We start from the raw sequence: 23,077 nt of genomic DNA on the forward strand, positions 1-23,077 counted from the left end.
CGCCTAAATCAATAAAATTAGTGACTTGCTTGATTACATAGTCGCCAATAACATAATCTTTGGATTGGAAGGACTTCCTTGTAAAACACATGAACTTACATTTAGGTGGGTTTAGTGACATGGCGTTTACATTACACCAGTCACCAAGACATATCAGATCAGCCTGAAGACATGCCCTATCCACGGGTGAGCGGATAGGCATTACAAGTTTGACATCATCAGCGTATATCAACGGCTTGCAGCTCTTCAAAACACTAGGAAGGTCATTTATAAACAACAGGAACAAAACCGGACCAAGATGGCTGCCTTGAGGAACACCAGAAGTTACGTTTATGAACCGAGACCAACAATTATTAAATATAACTGTTTGTTTTCTTTCCTTCACATAAGAAGAAACCCAAGATAGAAGACAAGGAGGAAATACTAATCGATCGATCAAGTTTGAATAAAAGTATAGAATGAGAAACTTTATCAAATGCCTTACTAAAATCAGTATAAATAACATCAAATTCACAATTAGTCGTAAAACTGTTGGATACAAAGGTTGTAAACTCGAGCAAGTTGGACACCGTTGATTTACCCTTGCAAAAGCCATGTTGAGAAAAGTAAATTAATGAAGATACTCTAAAAGCAATCTGTTTTGTGATAATCAATTCAAATAGCTTAGGAATAGTGTTGAGTTTGGATATTTCTCTATAATTTATAACACACGTTCTGCTTCCATTTTTATGCAGTGGTATAATGAATGATTCTTTCCACTTCTTGGGGAATACCCCTTGCTTCAGGGACGCATTAAACAAACAGGCTAGAGGTCGATATAAATATCGAGCACAAGATTTCAGCAATACCGACGGAATTTGATCCGTACCACTAGGGTAAGAAATTTTTAGATTTTCCAGATGAGTTAAAACATCATCAGTACATATATATGGGACTGCCTGGAAAGCCAGAGGAGACACTCTGAAAGGATAATTCGATGGCGGGTAATCATAGGTGTTTGAATAATTAGATTCGAAGAAATCCGCAAACATGTTAGCAATTTCGAAGCTATCGTTGGAAATCTGATCATTTAGCTTCATTGTAGAAGGAAACCCTTTTTTCTTCCTTTTTGAATTAACAAAGCTGTAAAACGACTTAGGATTGACAAAAATTTGGCTTTTAATCCTACTGATATAGTTCCTATAACAAATTCTGTTCAATGTGTTATATTTGTGACGTAAAATTGAGTAGGCGGCATAGTCAGTCATTGGTCCAGAAAGTTTGTAACGTTTGAATGAACACGTCTTCTGATTTTTCAGGAGTTTCAATTCTTTAGTGCTCCAAGCCGATGATGATATAGCAGTGATTTCGGACGCAGGTATGCATTTTTTAAATATTCCGTATAATACATTATTAAAATGGGATATACTCTCATCAATATCCCCATCGTACTCAGACCAATTTATTCTCGATACTTCGAGTATTACTTTAGACCAATTGGCTTTTCTAAACAGAAACCGGTGAAGGGTCTTTCGCACTACGTTGGAGGAACGCTCAGATAAATTTTTTGATATACATAAAATTTTTTTTCCGCTTTCGGATTATTGATACTGAGGTATTTTGCTTCAATTTGACCTTTGATTTGTTTAATCAAATTAATTTTTTATAAGCTCGGAGAGAAACCGTTAATACAGAAAGTGATCTGGATCCCAACCCCGGTTTCGGTGCTTTCTCTGAAGGTATCTGTAAAAATTAATTTTGTTAAATAAAATAGAACGATTGAGGAGGCACGTGTTTTATTATAGTTCGTGTCTAGAACAATCGTCAATAATATGTATATTCAAAGTTTGTACAATAACAGTGGTGTGCAGTAATATGTATATATAGGAATGTGTATTGTGAATCGATTGTATGTGTGTTCCTGAACCGATGAAAGGTTCTTTCCTGACATCCCTCCTTTTCAGCGGTACCTTGCGGGTGTTTTAATTACACGTCCAGAGCGAGTGCGTGGTGGATGATTGAGGCTAGCTGCATCCTGTGGTGTAGCGGGCGTGGAAGGTTCAGCTTCACGAGGCACGTCATCTGGCGAACACTGTTGTGTTGTGGTTTCTGTCGGTGGCTGTGTTGGACTCGAAGAACTTTGGTTTTTTGGTTCAACAGTAGGACGATCTGTGGACGAGTTAGGATCAACGTCGAGGGATGAAGTGGCTGGCTTAAGATGCCATGTGTTTCTTCTGTATATGGCGTCATCCTCGGTTTGTACTCTGTACGAGCGGTGTCCTTCTGGTCTCACTATGTAAGCTGGAACCCAGTTATTATGGCTTTGTCTAAGCAGTACTTTTTCTTGCGTAGTGTATTCTCTACTCTGTTTTTTATTTCTATCTGCTGTTCCTTTCTCACCTTCCTTGAGTTTTGTTAGTTTTTTGCTTAAGTTTTTTATTATTTTTGGATTGAGTAGCTTTTCATTGGTAGGTAATAGCGTTCTGGTTCTTCTGTTCATTAACCGTTGAACTGGAGACCCTAGGTCCATGCGTGGAGTATTCCGATGATGTAGCAGCGCTAGCTGTATGTCCGTGTTGTCTTCGAAACACTTTTTCATTAGGTTTTTTGCATACAAAGCTTGTACAAAGCTTTCGGCTAAACCATTTGAACGTGGAAAATGAGGGCTCGAAATTCTATGTTCAAAGTTCCATTCTTTCTGAAAAGCCCTGAAATCGCTGCAATCAAATTGTTTACCACCATCTGATAATAGTACTTCCGGGATGCCGAAGGTAGCAAACCATGTCTTAAGTTCTTTAATGACATTGAAGCTGGTGATATTGTTTAGTTGTTTAAAGTCAAAGTATCCTGAGTAGCTGTCTGCAATGAGGATATAATCCTTTCCTCTTAAGTGGAGTATGTCCGAAGCGACAATACTCCATGGCCGTTTCGGTGCTGCTTGTAAATATATTTGTTCCATCTGATTATCTTTTTGTCTTTTGCTGCATGCACTGCAAGTTTTGATGTACTCAGTTAAATCTTTGGTCATTGTTGGCCAGAATACATTGTCACGGGCCAGTTTTAGCATCCCTTGTAGTCCCTTATGACTAAGGTGGGAATGTTTCATTACTAATGGCACCATTGAGTTTGGAACCAATACTCTGTGATCTTTAAAAAGTATGTCCTCGTAAACGCTGAAAGCCCCTCTGTAGTACCAATATTTTTTGAGATTTACCGGCATTTTATTGATGGTCTCTGGCCATCCTTTAATATTGTACCGAATTTACTTGCAAATCCTCTTATTTGCAATCCTCTGCTAAGTTCGAATCACTAAACTGTTGAATAAATAACTCCAATTTGTAATAATGCAAAAATGACCTTTATTAAAGTACTCCACAATAACACTTATACTTTGCAACGAATAGCTTGCTTAATAACAAACTAATTGATAGCTCAAATGAAAATTGACTTTCAAAATAATACTGTTATTGCTCGCTAGATATTGTCTTAGTCGTAACTGCTTGACAACTCAAATCAAACTGAATTCCAGCGCCTCTACAATTGCCGCCTTTATACTCTTTGATTTCAACCTTCGCATCTTCTAGGCGCTTCCAAAATCTACTAGTCTAGTAGCTCTCAAACTTCTCAGCTGTAACTACAATTGCACAATTTTATAGTTTTTCTCATTGCATACTTATAGGAGTATCCCAGATATATGCATGTGTTTGTGCATTGACTCTCCACTGCTCGTATACGTACATGGTACATATGTGTAGACACAATTATTGTTTCGTTTATGTAGATACATAATGATTGAATTATTGATGTGAATTCGCGTCACTGCTTAGCATCGGCTTAGATATAGCAGCACCCCTTAGTTTTGCTAATATTCGTAACAATATGGTTGACTTTAAATCATTAAGTTCTTTACTTTTTGAGGTCTCTGCTTTAAGTTCGTATTTTGCGTTTTCGTGAATGGCACTGTCTAAGCTTTGGGCAATTGAGGGCGAGCAGTTTAATAAGAGTTATAAATGAGTAATTTTATGTGCTTGTAAGCGTATGAGTCGTGGCACAGTGGCTGACGTACCCGACCAAACGCCCGGGGTTGCGGGTTCAACTCCCACCAAGCATTCCTTTTTTTTAAATTTATTATTAATGGACTGTATTGAGTTTATGGGGTTTTTGATTTAATGTATTCCATTTATTGAGTTGGGTAGTTTTAGTGTTATTGGTGTATTTAAGTCATGTGAGGATGCATAGCATCAGTACACCTTTATTTATTTATTTGTGTTTATTTTAAGGGATTCAGTTTATTAAGTTGGGTAGTTTTAGTGTTATTGGTGTGTTTAAGTCATGGGAGGATGCATAGCATCAGTACACCTTTTATTTATTTAATTTGGGGGCGAGCACTGGGGGCTCTGAGGCTTCGCTCTACTGAGCCACCTCATCCTCTATTTGAAGAACCCTTTAAAATGTGATATGGAGGCGAGCACGGGACGGCTCTGCGGTATTGGCACCCCATTTTCTACAAGAAAAACCTCTATTTATTTAATTTGGGGCGAGCGTTGGGCACTCTGAGGTTTCGCTCTAATGAGCCACCTCATCTTCTATTTGAAGAACCCCTTCAAAGTGTGATATGGAGGCGAGCACTGGGCTCTGATGTATTAGCACACCATCCGAAGAACCTCGCTTTTAATTAAAAAACTCAAACTATGTCTTTAGAATATTTCACTAACCAGTTGAGAATTACAAGCACACTCAATGGCTACTGAAACAAACGAACGAAAAATGTTCATAGTTTAAGTCGCTTAAACAGGCACAATAGCACATATTTGTAAATTTTCTGTATTTAAATCTTCACTATCTAAGTTTTCGCAGTCTCTACTCAGTAAATCTGCTACATACAATTCCGTACCTTTTTTATAAGTGACTTTTGGATTATAAGGCAGGATTTGATACATGATTCTTTGCAACCTCGGTGGTGCATCTGTAATTGGCTTTTTAAATATTGTCTCAAGAGGATTATGGTCAGATTCGATCGTTAAATAAATGCAACCCCAAATGTACATGTGAAATTTCTTACATGCAACTAGAATGGCGTTTGCTTCTTTTTCTAATTGGCTATAGCCCTGTTCGGTTTTTGTGAACGATTTCGCACAGTAAGCGATCGGCTTCTGTTTTTGTATTAGTACTCCGCCACATGCATAACTACTGGCATCTACTGACAGCAAAATTGGCGCTTTAGTGTCATAATACCCTAGTACTGGTGGATTCTTTAACAGATTTTTCAATTTATTGAATTCTTCATTGTGTTGCGTATCCCACACCCACTCAACATCTTTTCGCAATAATTGTCTTAGTGGTTGGGTGATATCTGCCAAATTTTTTATGAATTTCGACACGTATGTTACCATACCCAAGAATCTTTGCAACTCTTTCACGTTTTCCGGTTGCTTAATTTTCGTTATAATTTCTATTTTTTCGGGATCAGGTTTTACCCCTTCAGCGGAGACTATATGTCCCAGAAACTTTACTTCTTGTGTATTAAAAACGCATTTTCTTTATTAAGCTTAAGGCCTGCTTTTCTGAATTTGTCAAGTACCTCTTGAGTGATCCTCTCTAGTTCTAGTTTGCTGGTGGCATGCAAGAGAACATCATCCATAGACACCTCCGCCTTCTTTACGTCCGCTATCAACGAATTCATTACTTCTTGGACAACTTCCGGAGCCGATGCTAAGCCAAATGGCATTCTTAAGCAAGAGTATCTTCCGAATGTGGTACTGAATGTCAGATATTATGAAGTACGGAGTGTTACTTGCAGTTGCCAAAAGCCTTTTTGACAATCGAGTAACGTGAACCACTTAGAGCCGTGGATGCGGGCTGTAATTTCTTCTAACGTAGTAAGTGGATAATAACGTCTTTTGAGATTTTTGTTTATTTCCGATGGATCTAAACAGAGTCTAATTTTATTATTTTTTTTTACTACGACCATGGGTGACACAGCCGGTGTCGGCTTGGTTATGGGTTTAATTATTTTTTGCGCTACCATACTATCAAGCTCATCTTTAACCTGCTGTCTAATAGTATGCCGAATTTTTCGCGCAGGGCATATGCTTAGTTTCGGATTTTCTATTAAGTCTATGTCGTATTTGTATTGCTTAAAGCAACCAATTCCTTCAAACAAGTTTTCATCAACAGTTAAAGTTTCAATACGCTTCACTAATTTCAATTTCTCACATGTTGACTTACCAAGCACTGCTGTAACATCCGCTTTGACAACTAAGTATTTTATGGGTACCTCTTGTTTTTTAATAAGCGTGTCTATGACCACTTCACCTAGTACGGGGATTTTATGGTTTGAAAACGATGTTAATTGCTTTGTTGGCGATGGACTGATGTTAACGTTTATTTTCTTTATTATTTCGTAGTTTAAAACGTTGCACTGGCTACCTGTGTCAAGCTTAAACTTTACGATTACGTTTTTGGCCAGCGTAGCTTTTTCATACCAGTCTTCGACGTCCACACTGTCTAAATTCGCACCTACCATATACACTAAAAAACTGTAATCGTTGCTTTCTCGGTCTTGGACCAGTTCGTTGACCGTTTTGCTTTTGCAACATTTGGTAAGGTGGCCTTTTCTTTTGCATTTTTGGCAAACCTTTTTAAAGGCCGGACAGTTACGGCGACCGTGCGTGGTATCACACCTATTGCAGTGAAAGGGTTCATCTTTTTTGTTAGTTTCTTTGATGTCTCTTTTATTTTGCTTTTTGTTCCACGTAACGGCGTCAACTGTGGCCGCTGGCTTCATTGTTGTTACCTGCATCTTAACTTGCTCTGCAGAGTGACATATATCTATTGCTTTTTCCAGGGTTAATTTGCTTTCCGCTAGTAGTTTTTCTCTTGTTGTGTCATTTGTTATACCTACCACTATTCTGTCGCGAATTAAAGTGTCTTCTAACGTCCCGTAACCACAATTTTTAATTTTGCTTCTTAGATCTGTAACGAATTCATCAAATGTTTGAGACTCCTTTTGTACGATGTTGTTGAATACATATCTTTCGTACGTTTCGTGGATTTGGGGTGTATAATATTCTGTAAATCGCCTTTTGATTGTGCTGACGCTTTTTTTTATCACTTTCTGTTAAATTAAAAGTATTGTAAATTACTGCTGCGTCATTTCCTACTGACGACATGAATACTGCGACTTGCACTTCTGGTTTCTTAGTATCCAGTTCTGTCGCGATCGCGTACCACTCGAATTGTTGAAGCCACAATTTCCACTCGTTTGCCACATTTTGGTAATTGTTGATGACAAAACTTTTTGGTGGTCTAATATTGTGGTCCGGTTTTTCGCTATTAGTTGCTGATTCTGAAATTTTTTCGCTTTAATTCGGGTTTCGGCACCATGTAATGTACCTTAACTTTGGTACAAATTACTTTTGTTAAATAAAATAGAACGATTGAGAAGGCACGTGTTTTATTATAGTTCGTGTCTAGAACAATCTCAATAATATGTATATTCAAAGCAGGCATGCTTAACCAACGAACCGATATCATTTCGTTACGATAATTAACATTAATAAACGAAACGAAATGACTTTGTCAAATTAACGAAATGATTTCGTTTCGTTTTCTGCCATATCAAAACGAAATCAAATCGTTTATGTTGATTATTAATTTCAAACTATGCTGGCAAAGCTGATTGATGGCGGAGTCATTAAAGGTGAAAGCATTAGCCAAGCTGATTGCAACTTTTCTCATGAATTTTGACAGTACGAACATTTCTCAGAGGATTTTTGACATTACCACCAACGAATTACACAAACAAATTACATGGAGTTTGTGTGTGTATGTCCGCTCGCTGTTATCACCTTACGGCTTCACCATGGCTATAGCATTGCCAGCACAATTCAAACATAAAGTATCACGTTTTTGTTAACGTTTTTAACGTTAACGAAAGCTTTTCGTTTCGATTAAAAACGAGATACAATTTATCTTGATAATTTCTTTATCGATAATATTTCGAAGTGTTTCAACGGAAACGGTGGAAATTTTTTAATAAACGATTAGCTTAACGTTAAGGTGCATCCCTGATTCAAAGTGTGTACAATAAAAGTGGTGTGCAGTAATATGTATATATAGGAATGTGTATTGTGAATCGATTGTATGTGTGTTCCTGAACCGATGCTAGGTTCGTTCCTGACAGTATAGTCGACTAGAACAGGAACCTTAATTTTCCAAACTCCTCCAAAATCTTTACACACCTGCAATGACTTGAATTTCATATTTAAAAGAACTAATACGTATGTACATTTGTGTTCACACAACTATACGCCATTTTTCAAGGTTTTTTTTTGCAACCGCCACATTGCATTGCGTCAATCTTTTTGAATATAAAAACCTATTTCTACAGGTAACTCGAAACTTTGGAATTGTTTTGAAAATTAGAATTCTTGTTTTAGTCGACGATAACTACAAAAATAACAGCATCAATTCCCAAATATCTTCACTTTTGTCTTTTTGTAAAACTCAGGTGTGCTCCATAAGAGATTCTCTGCCGCTCCGAAAATGTCTCGATAGTATAAATATATCGATAGTGCCCTTCGATACTATCGGCGTATATCGATAGTCCATACTATCGATAGTTTTCTACCTCTAGTTTCTAGAATCTATAACGTTTTGCTTTTGACTTCTCGCCCGTTCGCCCGTGTCCTTATCTAGTGTATAAAATCCACCAAAACAATTTAGCCCCATTTCATATGGCAGCGCTTTTGACAATCCCTTCGACCATGCAATGACATAAATAAAATCAGCTGATGAAATGAGCCAACCTGTACATAATTGAATAATGCCGGCGATGCGATAGAAAATATATTACAAAATCATAAAAAAATCAAATTCCATCCGTCATTCGTTTTTTGTGTACATAATAGAAACATTTCGCAATAATTCAAGAGTGTACAGAAAGTTGACTGATATTGGGCCATTACTTAATTAAATTAAAGAAATTTTAACTTATCTGGTAATTTTTGCGACTCGCTGTGAAAACAATGTAAAAATTTCCCAAAGTTCTCACTGCAGACACTTTCCAGTTGATTTTCATTTAAAAACGGCTTTGCTGCGGTACTCCTGTTCTCTATTAAGACCCATCGCATCTGGGCTATACATTTTGCAAGCGCCAGAATTTGCTGCCCGACTACCACGCAATCAATTTATACATCACACCACTGCTATTTGGAAGAATAGGAAACCAATAAAAATGGGCGACTCTGTTGATTTGGATAAATGTTATGAAGTTGTGTCACAGCTTGTAGATAAAGCAGGAGCGGTAAGTTGCGAAGCCCCATATATGTTTCTGTAATTAGGTCATAGTCATACTATTTCTTTATGACGTACAGATAATAGCGAAACGCAATGAGACGCGTCAGGAGTTTGAAGAAAAAGCAAATGATATTGATTTGGTCACTGCCACCGATAAAGAAGTGGAACAACTGTTGATACAAGGCTTGATAGAAGCGTTTCCGGATCACAAGTAAGTGTGCTGTTTTCACTGACTTACTTTACAATTTCAAATCCCTTTAATTTTATTTTCGATTTTCCACAGGTTCATTGGCGAGGAAGAAAGCGCTGCCGGTGGCGCACCAAATAAACTTACAGATGCGCCAACCTGGATAATTGATCCAGTGGATGGTACAATGAATTTTGTGCACTCCTTTCCACATTCATGCATTTCAATTGGTTTGAAGGTGAAGAAGATAACCGAAATCGGTGTAATTTTCAATCCAATGTTGCAGCAGCGTTTTACTGCCCGTCGTGGACAAGGCGCTTTCCTTAATGGACGCCGTATTTGTGCGAGTGGTCAAAAGGATTTGGGTAAAGCCTTGATAACAACTGAATTTGGTACACAGCGCGATACGGAGAAGCTGAAAGCTGTATTCGATAACTTCCAGAAACTTGTACCACGGGTGCATGGGTATGTAAATTTAAATTAGACTGATTTTATATAAATGATGTGTATTGGTCGGTGTAATCCGATGTGACTGGTAGTTGGATCGACAGAATATGTCTGCATTAAGTTTGTTGTGCGTATACTTGCGGCACTAAGTTAACTGGGTTTTGCTGTTGAGATAGCGATAAAGATTGCTCGAACATTTTGGGATGTTCACAATAGACTGCCATAAGGTCCTGGCCCGATTATCTCGTCGACCATTCTAGGCCATCCCAACATTCCCATTCACTCCTTTCGAACAGAATGAAAAATGCATACAAATTATACGGCCTTTTAATTTTAAATTTTATATACAAAGATGTGTTCTTTGTTCTATATTGACATTTTTTTTTTTCATTTCATATTTACAGCTTTCGTATGTTGGGCTCTGCGGCACTAAATCTCGCCATGGTTGCTCTCGGTGCAGCTGATGTAAATTTCGAATATGGTGTTCATTCTTGGGATGTATGTGCTGGAGAATTGTTAGTGCTGGAGGCAGGTGGTGTTGTTCTAGATCCTACAGGCGATAAATTTGATATAAATTCACGTCGCGTATTGGCAGCTTCTACCGAGGAGTTGGCACAAGCAGTGGCTAAACAACTGACGCAATTCTATCCACAACCACGCGATGATTAAGCCATTTACATACTTAATATATTCATTAGAGGCTTGAGAAGGCATGATTACGCTAATACCAAAGGTAGAAATTTGAAGTTTTTGAGAAAAAACTTTTTAAAAAATTGTTGACAAGTTTAAAATAACTAAAAAAAAATTAAATTTAATATTTGTTGTAGTAATGAAATTATTTCGGAAAATATAATATATGGTCTCTTTTAAACTACTGCACTTTTTTCTTTACGATAAATTTATATTGAAATTTACATAAATATGGATGATCTTAATTACATTAAAGTACATCCCGCTTTAATCAGAAGGATCGGCACGCCGCAGGGAGGGTGCTATCACCTCTGCTGTGGACGCTGGTCATCAACCAACTGCTCAGGCGATTCGATGAGGGACCCGTAAAACTTACGGCTTACGCAGATGACGTTGCAATTGTCATAAGTGGAAAGTGTCTTCCAACGATTAGTTCTTTGATGGAGCGGGCGCTTCGGGATATTCATACCTGGGCATCTAATGTCGGGTTGAAAGTCAATGCGGAGTAGACGGATATAGTCTTGTTTACAACGAGGTACAAGGTCTCATATTGGACCAGGCCTAAGTTAGGAGGGGTGACCTTACAGGAGAAACCTTGCACAAAGTATCTAGGAATCATCGTAGACAGTAAACTGCCATTGAACCTGAACGTGGAGAAGAGGGTCAAGAAGGCCTCAACGGCACTCTATGCATGTAAAAGAATGTTTTGGAGTAAGTGGGGCTTATCGCCCTCTCTTTCTCGTTGGGTTTTTACGTAAGCCCTATTCTATACTATGGAGTTCTTGTTTGGTGGAAAGCCACACAAAAAACAACATACCTCAAAAAATTACAGGGACAGACGGTTCCAAAGTAGTGGAAGGAGTAGGGTCTGCGGTATGCTGTGCTGATCCCGAAATAAGCAGATCCTACAGGCTGCCGGATTACTGTAGCGTTTTCCAAGCGTAAATATTAGCCGTAACCAAAGCAGTAGAAACTCTGGAAGAGAATAGTTTAAGCTGCAACCGTGTTAACTTTTACATTGACAGTCAAGCAGCAATTAAGGCAATAATCTCGCATAGCACAGCATCTAAATGCGTGTTAGAGTGTAAGCAGTCTCTGGAGATAATCGGGACAGGGAGAAGCATACATCTATATTGGGTCCCAGGGCATATGAAAATGAAAAAGCGGACGAACTAGCTAAAAAGGCCGCATCCCTTGAAGCTTGCTCCGTAGATGTCCCAGTTAGACTGGGCGAAATTAAGCGAAGGCGAGAGGTGCACATGATCGACCAAGCGGCAAAGGCGTGGGTTCAAGCGAGGGTTGTAAAGTGTCGAAGATTATGTGTAGGTCTTACAACCTTAAACAAACAAAGTTGCTTCTATCATTAAAAGGACAGGAATGTATACTCATGACGGGTATTGTGACTGAGCACTGCCTTCTGGCGTCATATGCCTTTAAATTAGGCTTGGTCAGTGATAGCAGATGTAGGAAGTGCGGGTTGGAGGAGGAAACGATCAAGCACGTTCTGTGCTCGTGCCCTACACTTGCCAGGCTAAGACTCCAGCTTTTAGGAGTGATACAGCTGTCAGATCTAGAAGCAGCAAGTGGCTTAAGTCCTAGGAAGCTTCTAGTATTTGCCAAGAAGACGGAGTTAGGTCGTTAAAACAAACTTCTGGTAACACTACGGACTCAATCAGTCTATGTGAGGTCCTCATGGACCGGCCAGTTCGACCTAACCTAACATACATAATAGCCGTGTTTTTTTTACACGCGTATAAGTTTCGTTTGCGCGCGTATAAGTTTCGTTTGCGCGCGTATAAGTTTCCTCGCTTAGATAATGCTTAGGAGACCCATCTAGCGGCAGTGGTTAAACAACATGCTGCAGCACAGGGTGTACCGAAAAGCGGAGACACAACCCTGTTGTATTTCTGTGTATAACATATAGCTGAATCAGTTGTGATAAATAGTGGACACGCATAAAATACATAGAATTAGTGCAGAGGGTGAAACTAGGACACATATTTCAGTTACATCTGCGTATAATGCGTATTGAAATTTAGTAGTACTATTCAAAGTTTGTCGCTTAGCAGTCCATATAAAGTTTAAGCGTAAACGCATGATACAAAAAAGAAGGTAGTTCCACTCAAATTTTTTTGACGTATTTGGCGACTTTTGAAGTTTCATAATGGGCTTCAGCAACACATGTAGTCGCGAAAAAAAATGGAGATATTCGCATCACTGGCAATTACAAGCCAACGGTTAATCCAAGAATGATTATTGACGAACATCCGATTCCTAAAGCGGAAGACTTGTTCAATAAAATGAAAAAAAGCGGCGATATTTTGTCACTTGGATATAACCGACGCATATACACACCTTACGATCGACGATGATTTCGCACATGTTTTGACATTAAACACAGCTACACACAGACTAGTACGACCGACTCGTGCGGTATATGGGGCAGCAAATATTCCACCTATTTGGCAAAGAAAAATGGAGACGCTCCTGCAAGGAGTGCCAAACGTTTTAAATTTCTTTGATGACATCTTGGTGTTCGCGGAAAATTTTGAAGAGCTGCTGAGGATTTTGGCGACAACGCTAAATCGCATCAAATGCAATGGTCTACGCTTAAATAAGTCAAAGTGTGTTTTTGCTACTCCATCGGTGGAGTTTTTAGGCCATCGCATCGACGCACAGGGGGTGCATAAATCTGACAAACACATTGAAGCTGTACTGAATAGCCCCAAACCAACGAATGTGGAGGAGCTACAGCTGTTTTTAGGAAAAGCTACTTACTATAGTGCATTTATCCCAGACCTGGCGACGAGAGCGCGACCATTGCGCGATATGCTGAAAAGCGAAAAATTTCACTGGTCCAAAGGGGCAAATTCAGCTTTTGAGTATCTAAAACAGGCACTGGTTTCTCCACAAGTCTTGATACCCTACAACCCGGCACTACCGGTTCTACTAGCGACGGACGCGAGTCAAACAGGGTTGGGAGCGGTGCTATCACATCGCTTAGAGAACGGAACTGAACGACCCATTGCATACGCAAGTCGAACACTGAATACTGCAGAACAGCGATACCCACAGATGAACAAAGAGGCACTGGCAATAGTATGGGCAGTTCAGAAAATTTTTCAAATATTTATACGCACATCATTTCACCGTTGTCACAAATTGTACAACCAGACAAGTCTCTACCAGTACTTTGCATTAGCAGAATGGCTAATTACGCAGACTTTCTGAGTAGATTTGATTTCGAAGTGGTGTATAAAAATTCAAAGGCAAACGCTAACGCCAACTATCTTTCACGGGCCCACCCACTACGACAGCAACCATTACAGATGGGACAGGTGCGGCAGGCATATACGGATAATCCAGACGAATACGATGAGTTCGACAACTTTGTAATACGCCAAATCAACCAATTACCATTAAGATCCGACAAAATTGCAAACGAATCCAGAAAAGACGAGCGACTGGGTAAAATAATTTAACTGCTGGAATCAGGTCAATGCTTGAAGATGACAGGATACAAGTCCCCAGAAGCGAGTTACAAGCTATCGTCAGGATGTTTGATGTTCGAGCATCGCGTCGTCATTCCACCAAAGTACAGAGCCAAACTGCTTGACAATTTACATACATCACACCTAGGGATTGTCAAGATGAAAGGAATCGCCCGCTCATTCATATACTGGCCGGGCATTGACAATGATATCGAGAACATGGCGAACAAATGCGAATCATGTGCAAAACAGGCAAACAAACCCGGGAAAAGTGGCGATCATCATTGGGAGTATCCCAAGGGACCGTGGGAACGCATTCATATTGACTATGCGGGGCCGTTCGAAGGAGCAATGCTACTGATAATCTCGGATTCGTATAGCAAGTGGTTAGAGGTGAAAATCACTAAATCAATTACGGCGGCCGCGACAATTGCTTTGCTGGACGACGTATTTGCGGCTTATGGCGTTCCTCAAACGGTTGTATCTGATAATGGAACAAATTTCACGTCCGCGGAATTTAACAACTTCCTGACTACAGTCGGTGTTAAATATCACAAATACTCAGCACCGTATCACCCGGCAACTAATGGACAAGCAGAGCGAAGCGTACAGACGGTCAAGAACGCATTGAAAGCAATGGGTACCACGAATAGTTCTTTGCAGGAAAACATAAACGAATTCTTGAGACAGTACAAAAATGCACCACATTCGACAACAGGCACCTCGCCAGCACTATTGTTTATGGGCGGCAGCTACGAACACGATTGGACTTGATTCGACCAGAGGAAATCTCGAGGAAAGTAGAGGAAAAACAATACATGCATCTCAAGAAAAAGGGAAGAGAGTTCAAGGTAAATCAAAACGTATACCTCCTGTCGGGTAACCCGCGAATTTCTAAGTGGCTCAAAGGAACAATACACGCCCGTCTAGGGGATCTTCACTATCAAATACAATTCAATGGGAAAATGATAAAAAGACATGTAGACCAAATACGGAAGTCACACGCGGGGCCCGATAAAGCAACACCGGAAGTGAATCATCATGAAACGAGAGTTGCAGCTAAAGAGAACGGCACAGCTGCATTGGGTATAGTAGAAAACCACGAAGAAGTCGAAGCACCCATAGAATCACCACAAAATATATCATTGGGATCAGAAGAAGATTTGGAAGGGTTCTCTACTCCCAACACTACAATAATACAGGACGATACACCGCCATCGCATTCAACACCAGCACGGCAGGCGACACCGGAAAGAGATCCGGAACTAAGCGACACGCCGGCAGACCCTCGGCAGTCGACCAGACAAAGGAAACCGAGAGTTCCATTCTCACCTTAACTCCTGCAGAGGAAGGAAAAATGTTATGTATGAAACGAAGTTGTAACGCCACACACTGAATTAATTTACTATCATTTTGGCAACTCTGTTTTGCTTATTCTTTTTCGTTCTTTTTTATTCTTTAGTATTAACTCAACACATTTTATATTGCAATGTTCATATCCACTCATATTAAATAAACTGAGTAAATATACATATACAAAAGTTGATATGAGCGAAATTATACAGCAACTCAAGGCAAACAGGTCACCTATATATACACAATGCATGGGCTCGCGCAGATGTATACACTGCTGTTTTGTTGGACATTAAGAGCCGTGCAAAAGCACATGGTTAGGTTATTAGGTTTAAGTTGAAATTCGGTTTATAGGGTTTTGTTGGTTGTAACATATTTGGGCATTAGTTTATTAGATTTATATGAAATAATAATGTGCAAACAAAGAAAAATATAAAAAATTAAATAAAATTTAAAAAATAAAATAAAATAATATAAACTCTAACTAAAAAACAAGTAAGGAAGTCTAAGTTCGGGTGAAACCGAACATTACATACCCAGCTGTACACTTGAAATGCGGTTGTTGTTTTGTGTGCTTAATAGTGTTACAAGGCCGCGCAATAATACATATACATATGGTTCTATTCTGAACTAATTTTTCTGCGAATTATTAGTTCCCGAAACAGAAAATTGCTTAGTCATAAAAGGGGCGGCAGGCACCACCATTTTTTAAAATTTGGAGTTTTTCCTATTTATTGTTATAAATCCACTTGGGAAATGAAATACCACTGATATAAAGCTATTTTTTGCAAAGATATAGTTTATTTCATTCGTCCACGACCCTTTTGAAAACCTTTTATATAAAAGTGGGCGTGGTCTTTAACCGATTTCGTTAATTTTTCTTCAAAGCATTCCGTATAGTAAAGGCAACCTCTCTGTCGAATTTTGTTACGATAGGTTTAACGTTTTTGGCGGTGCCACGCCCATTTAAAAAATTTTTTTCGAATTTTGATTAAGAGTCTCAATATCAACCCACACGTCAAATTTCAACATTCTAGGTGTATTATTAACTAAATAGTAGGGTTTTTTGGGTTTTCCAAAATGTTATATATATAAGAAGTGGGCGTGGTTATCATCCGATTTGGCTCATTTTCAATACCAATCTATTCTGGGTCCAGATAAGCTCGTGTGCCAAATTTGGTGAAGATATCTCAATATTTACTCAAGTTATCGTGTAAACGGGCAAGCGGACAGACGGACAGACGGATGGACGGACATGGCTCAATTAAATTTTTTTTCGATACTGAAGATTTTGATATATAGAAAGAAGTCTATATCTATCTCGATTCCGCTATACCTGTACAACCAACCGTTATCCAATCAAAGTTATAATGCCATGTGTACAAGTACAGCTGGGTATAAAAAATTGGATAAGATAAAAAAATAAAAAAATAAACAGAATAAAATAAAATGAAATGGAATAAAATAAAATTAAACTAAATTATGTTAAATTAAATTAATTTAAAAAAAAATGAAATTAAATCGATTTACAAACGATGAGTTATCTGTTTGCTATCGAAAAGTTTTGGATTTGTTATCTAACAATTATCGATATGTTATCAAAACGTTATCGGATTGTTAAGAGTTTTTGTCGGAGTGTTATCGAAAGTTATCGACTTCGTTCAAAAATTTGTCGAATTGTTATCGAAAAGTTATAGGTATATTATCGGAGTGTTACGACTTTATGATCATAACGACGACTGTTATGGTACAGATACCTAGAAAACTTTAATATAAAACAATGACATATGGTTAACCCTTCTATGTCAAGCCGATAAGAAACCGATAAAACACCGATTATTCTATAGTAACAAAACGATTACTACATATTTCCCAAAGTACCAAGGAGGCAGGGGGTTTATGTGGTGATTGAAACCACTTTTAATTTTATATATAAAGATACTTTTATTCAATAAAGAATACGCCTAAATGTACTTATGCGTCAATATCTTTTTAAATTTTTCACCATAATGAAAATTTTTGCAAATTGAAAAATCAATATTGAAAATTAAAATATTGATAAAACATCTTAAAATGACAAAGTTCAAAGTGACTAAAATACAAAGTTAAATAAAAATAATAAGAACCCAACAGTTTAGGGTGGCTTCTTTGATATCCGTATTTCGGACGTTAATCTGCAGGTCTAGAAGCGTTATCGTGCAAAACTTAACATTTGTACCTATTATAAAGTTTAACGTTAGCATTTACGTGAAACCTTAATGTATCGACACGACTGCTATAACAGCGTTGGACTGAGAACCGTGCGTTACGATTAAGATTGCCGTCCGAAGTTTGAATTATTTATTACTTTTTGGAGGCGACTTTAGTATGGACATTATGAGAACAGAAAGAAAAATCTTTTACTTAGAGACGAAGTCTTATTTATTATGAATAATACACTAGGTATAAGAATCGACGCTATTAAGGCAAAAGTTATCATAACACCATGGTCTTTAACATAGAGATTTCAAACGGGGGAAATCATATTACGCTACGACCAGGTTCCTCTGCCTGTGAGAGACGCTTCTACAGAAAATATTTGATATTATTAATTACCCAATATTTACTGTAAAAATTAATTATAAACCAAAATAAATTAGCAGTCGCAGTAGTTTATACTGATAAGAAGAACGGTTTAGTAGAAAAACAAACCCAAATAATACTCAAAGCTAATAAATTATCTTTTTAGAATCGAGAAACTTATACCCCTTCAGTTGTTCGTTGACTCGCTAAAGCATATGTGGCAGGAAAACATTATTCACTCCCCGCTATGAAACATCGATGGAGAGTTACAGCTGAATACAAAACTCGAAGTCCGTTCAATCATTCAGATTGCAGAAAGACTTACCTGCTCGAAAAGAGTGGCCCATTTTCAAAGTCAATGACTACCTTACATTTTTAAAGAACCATTTCTTTAAATAAATGAAAAATGCAGTCAATTATTTTTTGGCAACCAATTTGTTGCTTTTGTTTTGCACAACACTGTACATGCACATTCACATACGTTTTTCGCTCGCTATCTCGAAGAAAGCGACTGCACTATTGCTTGGATAAAATTTGATTATAAAGAAACAATTAACTAGCTTTTATCTAATTTTACTATATACAAAATTTTACCAGCATTTCATCACTTTTATAAACACAAAAGTACGTACATATGTATGTAGGTATGCGCATTGAATAGAAACATAAACTTATATTCGATTAAAGGCAAAGCGAATCCATTCCATCCATTCGCCTTGATTAAAGGCAGCCTCAACAGATTCCAGTAAGTGCAAATTTACCAGCTTCTCAAAATTGTACTGAAAAGGAGATTTGCAAAGCTATCTGGGGATATTAGAAATAATTACTTCTCTTAAGGAATATCACAGAATTGCATACGAAGCAGTAAAATGTTCATACCTACATACATACATACATATTCGCACATATCTTTCTTCAGCGGACGCTTGTTGAACCACGCGGTTTGTGAACTTTAAATTTTTCTAATAAAAACAACATAGCCGGACATTTGATTACACTCTCATAAATATATATTAAACTTAATTCACTTTTTTAATGTGATTATTTTATAATAATTTAAATTTTTTCATTACATTTCACAACACTTCACTTCGCGATCGAACAAACGTGCTAAGGGCTTCTCGGCGTATACGGAACTAGCAATTGCGAAGGAGAAAGAGAACAACATGCTTTATGGCTCCTTAACTAACCAACACATATTCAAATAAAACAGTTACTGAGTTTTAATGTTGCCATCTTTCTCATCAACAGAATATTTATTGTTTCCGCTTCCTCTCCACGCATTCTTACCTATTTATCAAAATGGTTGTATGTATAGTTGTAGCTCAAGTGCCCTGTTAAGCAGCTTTTTCTCATATTTATGTTTGGCGCACGTGTTAAAAGTGCGCGCGCAACTTTTATTGATTCTGGGTTCGAATACAGCGTCGATTACATATTTTTTTTTTATTTTTTCTTCTTTGTGATAATTCAGAATCATCAGAAAACACAGATGGCCGAAAATTGTTAAAAGAGACAAATTCATCAAGCCATCAGAAAAGTGTGTAGGGCTTCGGGAACGGGTTAGGAAAATATAAAATGCGTACTTATCTCTAAAACAATATCTACATATATGTATTTTAAAGTAATTTCTCATTATACCAACACATGCGTATTTTTATACCCAGCTGTACTTGTACACAGGGTATTATAACTTTGATTGGATAACGGTTGGTTGTACAGGTATAAGGGAATCGAGATAGATATAGACTTCCATATATCAAAATCATCAGTATCGAAAAAAAATTTTATTGAGCCATGTCCGTCCGTCCGTCCGTCCGCCCGTCTGTCCGTTAACATGATAACTTGAGTAAATATTGAGATATCTTCACCAAATTTTGTTTTAGATGATAACCACGCCCACTTTTTCTATATATACTTACTTACTTAACTTACTTAATTAATTAACGGTTATGGCCGTCCAACAAGGCGCGCCAGTCGCTCCTTCGCTCCGCCAACCGGCGCCAATTGGTCACACCAAGGGAGTTTAAATCGTTTTCCATCTGGTCCTTCCAATGGAGTGGGGGCCGCCCTCTACCTCTGCTTTCATAGGCGGGTTCCGATAGAAACACTTTCTTGGCCGGAGCATCATCTTTCATTCGCATAACATGGCCTAGCCAGCGCAGCCTCTGCGTTTTAATTCGCTGGACTATGTTGATGTGTGCATAAAGCTCGTACAGCTCATCATTAAATCTTCTTCGGTACTCGCCATCGCCAACGCGTAGAGGTCAATAAATATTTCGAAGAACTTTTCTCTCGAACACTTCCAAAGCCGCTCATCTTCTGTTGTCATGGTCCATGCTTCTGCCCCATATAGCAGGACGGGTACGATAAGTGACTTGTAGAGTATGATTTTCGTTCGCCGAGAGAGGAATTTACTTTTCAATTGCCTACCTAGTCCAAAGTAGCATTTATGGGCAAGATTGATTCTGGATTTCAGTGCTGATGTTGTTGCTAGTGCGGTTAAGTTCTGCAGCTAGTATAATTTTCTCCAGCATCAAATTGAAGAAATCGCACGATAGAGAGGTCACCCTGTCTGAAACCTCGTTTAGTTTCGAACGGCTCGGAGAGGTCCTTCCCAATTCTGATTGAGCTGATGGTGTTGCTCAACGTCATTTTGCACAGCCGTATAAGTTTTGCGGGGAAACCAAATTCAGACATAGCGGCATATAGGCAGCTCCTTTTCGTGCTGTCGAAGGCGGCTTTAAAGTCGACGAAGAGGTGATGTGTGTCGATTCTTTTTTCACGGGTTTTTTCCAAGATTTGGCGCGTTGTGAAAATCTGGTCGATGATAGATTTACCAGGTCTGAAACCGCACTGATAAGGTCCAATCAGCCGGTTCACGGTGGGCTTCAATCTTTCGCACAATACACTTGAAAGGACCTTATATGCGATAATAAGAAGGCTGATTCCACGATAGTTGGTGCATTTTGCAGTATCCCCCTTCTTGTGGACTGGGCAAAGAACACTTAGATTCCAACCGTCGGGCATGCACTCTTCCGCCCATATTTTGCTAAGAAGCTGCTGCATGCGCCTTACTAACTCCTCGCCGCCGTACTTGAATAGCTCCGCAGGCAATCCATCAGCGCCCACGGCCTTGTTGGTTTTCAATCTGGTTATTGCTATTCTAACTTCGTCATAATCGGGCGGGGGGACATATATTCATTACAATCATCATCGATTGCGGGATTGGGTTCTTCATCTCTGCGCGGTGAATTGCTGCCTCCATTTAGGAGAACAGAGAAGTGTTCCCTCCATAATCTAAGCACTTTCTATATTAACATTTAGGAAAACACAAAAAACCTGATTATTTAGTAAATAATACATTTAGAATGTTGAAATTTGATATGTGGACTTATATTTAGACTCTTGATAAAAATTTGAAAAAAATCAATTGTGCCCACTTGTGATAAAATCAATTTTAAAAATACGATTAATCATAAATCAAAAATCGTTAAACCTATCGTAACAAAATTCGGCAGAGAGGTTGCCTTTACTATAAGGAATCCTTTGCAGAAAAATTAACGAAATCGGTTAAGGACCACGCCCACTTTTATATAAAGAACTTTTAAAAGGGTCGTAGACCCTATAGCTATATCTTAGCGAAAAGGAGCTTTGTGTCAAGAGAGTTTTACTTTCTAAATTGAATTATAACATTAAATTGGAAAACACTAAAAATTTTGGCACCGCCCCTTTTATGACTAAGCAATTTTCTATGTTTCGGGGACCATAACTCGAAGAAAAATTAACATATTGTAATGAAATTGTATACATATATTTTCCTTATAGCAGAGTTTTGTAGTTTTGGATCAATGATATTTCAATTATCAAGTTTTATTGTAAGAGGAAATGGGGAGACATTTTTTTTTAAACGGGCGGTGCCACGAGTTATGTAGAAAAGTAATTTATCTGAAATAAAGTGTACAATTGAAGCTCACGCTGAGTGTATAATGTTCGGTTACACTCGAACTTAGACACCTTTACTTGTCATATATAAGCCAAATGCAAAAATTCAGTAAATATATAGAACTCAACCTATAAAATGATTAATTTAATTAAATGAAGAAGAAATGCTTTTCAAAATGTCATTTTATTAAATTTTACCATAACATTCTAATAATAAGGATTGGATATAAATTGGATATAAATATTAAGGTACATTTCTGTAATAAATTGATTAATAGGAATTTAGGAAAAATTTAACTATTACATTCATATAACGTTACTTCATGTAACCCTTTTTATACTATGTACAAACACACACCAAATTGGCAATTTATACCATTAGGGCAATTTATTACGCAATTTATCATATAGTAAATTGTAATAATAAATTGCCAATTGTTTAAAACTGCAAATGCGCCCTTGTAAAGTGTGTTTATTGAGTAGATTTAAACGTCAGTTACGCATGGCTCAACTAAATGGTTGGCTCATCTCATCAGCTGATTTTATTTTTTTCATTTCACTGGAGTAGGGATTGTCAAAAGAAGAGGGCAAACTCAAAATGAAACTAAAACATTGAACACATTTTTTTACAACACACAAAAATTTCAAAGTTTTATGGTTTCATTCCATTCCATTCGCCTAAGCACACACATTTTGACAGTCTGAACAAAGGTATGTTGTTGCTATGGAGATAAGCCAACCAGCTACCAAATTAATATTGTGTAAGCTAAATTGGGTTGTGTGAACACCACTCAATTTATATCGAAATTGCCTCAATTTATTTTTCTGTTTGAACATACCCTGCAAAAATCGCTGGATCATGTGGTCCACTGGAGTACTTACCATTATACTCCACTGTAATGCAGCAATGGACCAAAAGGCGTCCACCTATAGAACTAAACCCCACGCCCTTTTAAAATACTCATTAACACCTTTTATTTGATACCCATATCGTACAAACAATGTCTGGAGTCACCCCAGATCCACCTTTATTGCGATACCTCGAAAAGGCGTCCACCTATAGAACTAAAGCCCACTCCCTTTTAAAATACTCATTAACACCTTTCGTTTGATACCCATATTGTAC

At 38.0% G+C, this 23,077-nt stretch overlaps 1 protein-coding gene across 3 annotated transcripts; it reads left to right on the forward strand.

Annotated features, from left to right (window-relative positions):
• The first annotated feature begins 8,794 nt into the window (after window positions 1-8,794).
• On the forward strand, window positions 8,795-10,784 carry LOC137254020 (inositol monophosphatase 1). Of its 3 annotated transcripts, none has more exons than XM_067791678.1 (5): window positions 8,795-8,980; window positions 9,028-9,286; window positions 9,357-9,490; window positions 9,563-9,931; window positions 10,318-10,784. In XM_067791678.1, the coding sequence occupies exons 2-5, from the start codon at window positions 9,218-9,220 to the stop codon at window positions 10,580-10,582; spliced, it is 837 nt and encodes a 278-aa protein (XP_067647779.1). In that variant the 5' UTR covers window positions 8,795-8,980; window positions 9,028-9,217; the 3' UTR covers window positions 10,583-10,784. The 3 variants fall into 3 exon arrangements, with proteins under 3 accessions (XP_067647779.1, XP_067647780.1, XP_067647778.1); XM_067791679.1 differs by having other exon boundaries at window positions 9,040-9,286; XM_067791677.1 differs by having other exon boundaries at window positions 8,795-9,286.
• Window positions 10,785-23,077: the final 12,293 nt, after the last annotated feature.

This window comes from Eurosta solidaginis, chromosome 5 (assembly GCF_040869045.1).
Source record: "Eurosta solidaginis isolate ZX-2024a chromosome 5, ASM4086904v1, whole genome shotgun sequence".
NCBI classification, from domain to species: Eukaryota; Metazoa; Arthropoda; class Insecta; order Diptera; family Tephritidae; genus Eurosta; species Eurosta solidaginis.